Here is a 6,986-nt window from a genome sequence, read left to right as displayed (position 1 = left end):
ATAAGGTTGAGATTGCTGTTAGGAGTTAAGGACCATGATATCTGAATGTCATCCTGGACAGCATACAAGGTGACCTGGCAGCACCAGCTGTGCCTCTGGCCCTTATGGAACAAATGCACCTATGCATACTTAAGCATAAATACTGTTTACTGTAATTAAAAGCTGTAAAAGCCTTTTAATACTGCCAGATTGTGGAATACTGAAACCTTAATGTTCTGAGAAGCATTACAGCAATAAATGAACAATGCTTTTACAGCATTTATTAATCTTGGTTAAAGATTAACCCTTTAATTTGAATTTTTACATAAACATTGAAAGTTGTATGTATTAACATTAATAATTGCATAACAAACTAACATGAGCTAACAAAGAACAATAGTATCAAATTAAAATTAACCAAAATACATAAAATTATTGTTCATTGTTAGTTCATGATATCTAATGCATTAAATAATGCATGTACAGTATATTATTAATGTATATAACTTTTTTTTTTTTTTTTGCAAAAGGAATTGTATGGTCCTGTCAAAGGAGCTACTTTAGCTTTTTGTCAAAAACAAAAATACAACAAATAAACTGTGCATTGTACAATAATTTTTATTTGTAATTTTTTTCATGAGGTAGACATTCAGACAAATAATGCACAGATATAACAAACAATTGCATAATCAAAGCATATAGCATGGCAAAAATGTGAGGTAGATCTGGTTTTTAACATGTAATGAATATTAACCACAAAATTAAAAATGGGCATGTTGTTCCCCAACTTAAAATATAAAGATTCAGATTTAAATATTAACTGGACTGTCATTTGTAGTTTTGTTTGTACATTTCAGTGTATGCTCCGCTTACCTCACCACAACAAAAGCTCTCTTCTTTTTCACAGGACTCCTTTAAAATAAAGAATGGGCGGAGGTCAGAGGGTCAGATGGTCAGAAGAAAATACATCCAGTGATCACCTTAGGGGGCTGGGACAGCTCAGTGGGTTTCCATAGTAAGAGTCACAATAGGGGAATAGTGGAAAAGACTGCTTAGCACATTTTCTTAGCCTTTTCGCAGCCCAGATAGCACAGTGAAAGTTGATGCTTGACATATTAATGTGCAATGTGTAATAATATAGTTTAAATATTTAAATTTGAAATAGGAGTGTGTGTATTGGCAAGGATTTACAAATACAGTTAAGTTTTAACATTAAAAAGTATTAAAGGACAACTTTAGAATAATTTTGCAACTTCATCCATGTCGCATAATGGACATGGCACAGACTCTAAGAAAAGCTATACAATAAAAATGTGAAAGCATCTGTCATACTCAAACTTTCTATAAGATAAAAGATAGGTATGGCTTCATAATTCCTGAGGGAAATCAGATTTACATTCAAAGTTTATAGAGGAATCTTACCTAATATTTCGAAAGTAAGAGTATTTCAAACATCACAGTGTTACAGAACACTGGTTTACACCTCCGTTAAATTACACTGGTTTACTACAATTGCCCCTCACATGTTCACAAACAACATGTATGAAAACCTTATATTACACTCATGACATGTGAAACATTCATATCTGTTTTCTGATTTAAAATGTAAGATATGTTTTTGTGTATTTTAAGAAGAAATTAAGAAAATGGTAAATAAGTTTGAGAATTGTTATAAAATCTTATTTCTTTTTCCCTTTCTTTTTACATTCCTCTCTTTCAGTCTTTCTTTGGCTTGGGTTTCATTGATTGAAGCAGTGGATTAGTGTTTGTCACTGTAATATTCACTGCACATCATAATTATAGAGGGCGAGAGCATAAAGGAAAGGATAAGAATAAAAAAGAAAGAGTAATTTAAGGATCAGCGGAATGTCGAAATGAAGGGATACAAATAGCGTCTGTGCTACAGGCCTCATTAAAGATGATGTGTATAATTTTTTGATGTTAAAATACTTTCTCCTATCCCAGTTTAATATACAGAGACAAGTAAGCCATTTGGACGTTTCTAGCTAAGCAAGCTAGATTATGTGTGCTGTTGCATTACAAAAGTTCCAAATGTTGTCACAAGGGCAAAACAATTGCTGTAATTCTACCGCCTCCTTGAGTACTTCAATTTGTTACCGCCACAGTAACGCAATAACGCACATTAAGCATGTTCAACAGGGCCAGGTGTTTGCAATGCAATGGCCAAGCGCTCACATCTGCGTATGTGTATTTGCATAAAGTACTGTATGTTTCTGGCCTTTGTCTGAGCAACTCCAACACTGCCACATTGGCTTAACCAATGGTGTGAGCTTGGGGCAGGAGATGTGCAAAGTACTTGGGGGAAATAATTATTTTTTGCAATTCCAATTGGATGCCACTAGTAATGCTGAAATTACACACTTCACCTTTATAGCTGCAGTTAGTTAAATCACCTGAGGCATGCTATTGACAATGTGCATAAGAGAGACATGTACTTAGCTTAGTCCACGGCTAGTAGAGCAGTCTCATGGAATCATAGAACCTTGGTCTACTGTAAAAACAATCGTCATGTTTCATATAATTTCAAATAGTTGATATGTTAAAGTATTGCTATAAACACGTAAAAATGTATTGATTTTTGGGAAGCTGTCTGGGTAGCTGTCAAGTAGACTTAGGGATATGTGTACTGTCCTGGACCTCCATAAGATCGTGTCTCCTGAGGCCGTAGAGGACTGGTTTTACCCACCAAATCTGCCTCAAGATCAGACTGGGTGGAAAGACTTTCTGGCCTGTAACTTTGGGTGTCCGTCCCACAGTTTTCATTGACACATCCACCATCACTGCTTTGTCGATCACCCTTGTCCCTGATGGTGTATGGTGACACTCTGGCAGTTTTGGGTTGGTCAAAGCCAAACTTCCTGTTGCGTGGAAGTTCCGCAGGACTGAGGCTGCTGAGAGTGACATTCAGAGGAGTCAGTGTGTGTAGGCCTGAGTGCAGCAAAGAAGGGGTGCTATGGGGGTAACTGGCGGTCAGACTGCATTGTTGAGGATAAGCATAGCCTGGTGTGGGGGGCAGGTATACAGATGGCAAGGAAAATGCTGGTGAAGGAAGATAGGATGGTTTAGGGAGCAGATGCTGACTAGTGTAAGATGAAGGGTAATCCTGAGATGTGGGACCACGGCTGTACTGCTGCTCTGGAAGGTCACTTTCAGTCCCCGAAGTCCCCTTCAATGCATCTAAACCAGGGTGCGCCTCCAAACTGTATCCCACAGGCCATGTTTCTTGGTGCTGCTCACTTTTCAGGAAAGTCCCATGCTCTGGTAAGGCAGAGTTGAAGGAATATCTCTCAGCATAGCGCTTCAGCAAGCTAGAGGCACTGAGAGCACTGATGTCATCATTATAGCCTGAGAACCCAGGACGGCTAGGCTGGGGATATGAGAGGGGCTTAGGGTGAACCGAAGGTGATGTGGTAGAGGAGACATCATAGTGTTGCTCCACCCACTCAGATGACCACTGCATCATTACAACACCTGAAAAGCCAAGAATGTAATGTACTTTTCACATAAATGATAAAAAGATATGTTGTGCAATTGTTTAAATGCATGCAGTATCTTATAAGTGTATCTCCACCACACTGCACTTGTTTTCAAGCTTGATGTACCACATTCATATTTTTGCAGGTCTCAGTCAGTAGGGACAAGTAAGCACAACTCCAGCTGTACAGCTAATGCACAGCTCTTCGAAGACAGCAGAAAGCAGGTCTCAACTCTCAAGATGTGTTTTTTTAAAGATTCAAACTACATTTAACTTTAAACATCCTAAAAACCAGTAAAACGTGACACAAGCACACTGGGCCACTCCAAAAGCGTCTGTCTAACCTGTGTTTATAGAGAACAATTGTACAGTCGATTGCTGTGGACTGTAGGCCAATGATAGGTATACATTTAATGATATAGAAATAAACCAAACAATACATTGACTTCTAAAGCCACGTTTTGTATGGTCTAATAATTATTTTTATTATAATATATTAAATTGTGTTTTTTGGGGGGCCTTTTGAGCAAATATTTATATATATGATTAATTAATCGGCATTTCATGTAATTAATTTGATTAAAATAATTTATCGATTGATACCCCTATACATTTTGTTAGAATTCTTTGAAAACAAGACTTACAGCTGAAGTGTGTAATTTGTGAGCAACCAAGCGAAATTGCAAAAATAAACATTATTTTCAAACAACTTTCCCAAATATTCACTCCTTCCATTGATCTGTTAAATAGATTGTCCCTCACCAAACTCACACCATTTATTGAGTCAATGTTGTTGTGTCAGACAGCCAGGACTCTAAAACATTACAGAGTAATATTTTAATAGAGCCACAGAGACACAGTGTTTACAGTTTTCAAGGAAATCAAGCTACAAATTGCCTACTAACTGTTGTCTCTGCATATTAAACTGGGATAGGAGAGGGTATTTTAACATCATAAAAGTTACACACTTCAGGTTTAATAAATTATATAATTTTGCTTCTCAATTAAATCTTGTTTTAAGTATGTTTAGATATCTTTACTGGAAAACAAGACAATAATATTGAGTAAGAAATTAATATTTGCAGTGCATGAATAAAAGCAGAAGGTAATGTCAATTAGTGATTAGTTAACGCTACACACACACACACACACACACACACACATAGAACCTTCACAAACCACTGGTTGAAAACCTTACAGTAGATTTATCACATCTCAGTTGCTGGAAAAGAAAATCCTCAAACTCCACAACTTGACTGCAACCCGCATTCACAACATGGAACCTCTTAGCAATGTGGACAAGATGTGATCTATTCTTTGCATCTTAATCTGTGTGAGTGTAATATCAGTAACACTGCACAGCCCACATCATCCTCACACATTTTGAGGAATTTAAGAAAAATTAAATGAGTGATTAAAAGTTGGATTTGCAACCAGTATTTATTTGTATATGTGTGTGCGTGTGTCTATTTTTGCCTCCTGGAAGATGAAAGCAGATTAGAATTGACAGATTAGAGCAAAGTTCTAGAGCGTGCTGGGTAGAAGACTGTTGGCACTAAGAGTATAAGAGCATTTTAAACAAATATTCATGAAAATTGACACAATTGTCAGGGCTCAAGGGAGTTGAGAGTCCTCACTCATCCCAATAAATCCTTGCTTAACACAACTAGTCTTTAATGCATGAACATCTAGTGTCTGTATTTTATTTAATTCTCTTTGACTTTGTGCTGTTTATATATTTCTATGTATCTTTTAAGTTGCTTGCTTCCCTCCAATTCACACATGTCCTAGAACTTCCATTAAGGAGACCATTGAGTTCTCCATAAATATGGCTGCACCCGGAAATGCCAAGAATTCAGCCTGGGATCTATTTACAAAGAGCACATTCTCTGCACACACACACACACACACACACACACACACACACACACACACACACACACGTTGGTGTGGCTATCCTTATGAGGACTCTCCATAGACATAATGATTTTTATACTGTATGAACTATAGAGTCTATCCCCCGAACCTACCCCTAAACCTAACCCTCACAAAAAACTTTCTGCATTTTTACATTTTCAAAAAAACATTGTTTAGTATTTTTTAAGCGATTTGAATTATGGGGACATTAGTGTGTCCTCATAAACCACATTTATAGCATAATACCCTTGTAATTACCAGTTTGTAACCTAAAAAAAAGTCCTCCTAAAACCACCCAAACCCGTACACACACACACACACACACAAACATATTCATATTCACACATGCTGCTAGTTGGACTTCGAAACCAGGCTTTCTTCTTACCAAATCAAATGACTACAGATCTGCAAAACTAGGAAGTCAGTTAGCCGTGATATTATTTAATTAATTCTGTGAACTACAAATGACCTTTGCTAAGATGCTGGCCACATACTGTCCAAAATCTAGCATCAGTATAGTGAAGACTTAAGAGGCATTACTCTCTGTATAGTCTTTTGAGATGAGAGCTAAGAAACAGCTGGTAAAGTCATTACTCTCTCTCTCTCTCTCTCTCTCTCTCTCTCTCTCTCTCTCTCTCTCTCTCTCTCGGGCTTCTGTGGAGCACATTTTCCTGCTGCAGAATCTTAACCAACACTCCAACATATATACATTCATACACACACTTTCAAAGACACTTCAGAATGCATTCCTGTGCAATGTGCATTGACTTACCATACTGTTTTAACCTGAATTCTAATTCAGCGTGTTGATTTTGTGAGTTGACTGTAGTATATGTTATTGGTGTGCATTAATCTTTTCACCATTGTTCATAAACACACATGCCTGGAAAAAAAAGAGGGAGAGGCAAGTTATTATTTCACCTTGCATAGAGTATCTTCCACAAGCTTACATAATTTCACATACATAAACTAGCTTTACAAACCCATAGAAATTAATAGTAAGATATGAGATTTTGATGCATAAACAGAATGCATGTGCAACAAAACAATCAGAAATTAATTTGATTACTTTCATTCTTATCTTACCTTCGCTTCATTACATGCCTATGATTTGTTAGTTTATTGGTTTTTAAACAGATCAATAGAGGCATTATTTTTTAAATATACAGAGTAATTATATGTACATATTGTAAATTAGTCCAAGGTACTGGACAAATGGCACATGCATTAAGAAACATACCTGTCCCTCTCTGTGTATCTCCATTGCACCATAGCAGTTCTAAGTATATTTGCTGCCATACCTTCAGTCTCACTCTTTTTTTGCCTTTAGCCTGTTCTTTTTTATTCTTCTCTGCAACTCTGCACAACCTCCCTCTGTCCCTGTGACAACAGCCCACATGCACGGCCCCTCCCCCATCCAAATCCTCCCCTCCCCTGCCCTCTCTTTTTGTTCTAAGTATTTAAGCACAGAGAAAGGGAATCTCTTTAGAATGTTTTTACAGTTAAATAACTGTGTTTTCTGCCACTGTTTATGTAAGTGCAACAAATGGCTGGTGTCTTGAACAATAAATCATGCACTCAAATGGCATTAGTT

The 6,986-nt window shown here is 37.0% G+C and overlaps 1 protein-coding gene across 1 annotated transcript; it reads right to left on the bottom strand.

The window, feature by feature from the left end:
* Positions 1–2,604: 2,604 nt before the first annotated feature.
* LOC127448652 (fidgetin-like) lies at positions 2,605–6,769 on the bottom strand. The gene is made up of 3 exons (XM_051711337.1): positions 6,633–6,769; positions 6,165–6,275; positions 2,605–3,471 (listed from the first exon to the last, which is right to left on the bottom strand). Exon 3 carries the CDS (start codon positions 3,461–3,463, stop codon positions 2,612–2,614), a length of 852 nt encoding a protein of 283 aa, XP_051567297.1. The 5' UTR covers positions 3,464–3,471; positions 6,165–6,275; positions 6,633–6,769; the 3' UTR covers positions 2,605–2,611.
* Positions 6,770–6,986: the final 217 nt, after the last annotated feature.

This window comes from Myxocyprinus asiaticus, chromosome 12 (genome assembly GCF_019703515.2).
Source record: "Myxocyprinus asiaticus isolate MX2 ecotype Aquarium Trade chromosome 12, UBuf_Myxa_2, whole genome shotgun sequence".
Lineage (NCBI taxonomy): Eukaryota > Metazoa > Chordata > Actinopteri > Cypriniformes > Catostomidae > Myxocyprinus > Myxocyprinus asiaticus.
The sequence above is the reverse complement of the archived record's forward strand: the minus strand, read 5'-3'. Positions and strand labels throughout refer to the sequence as shown.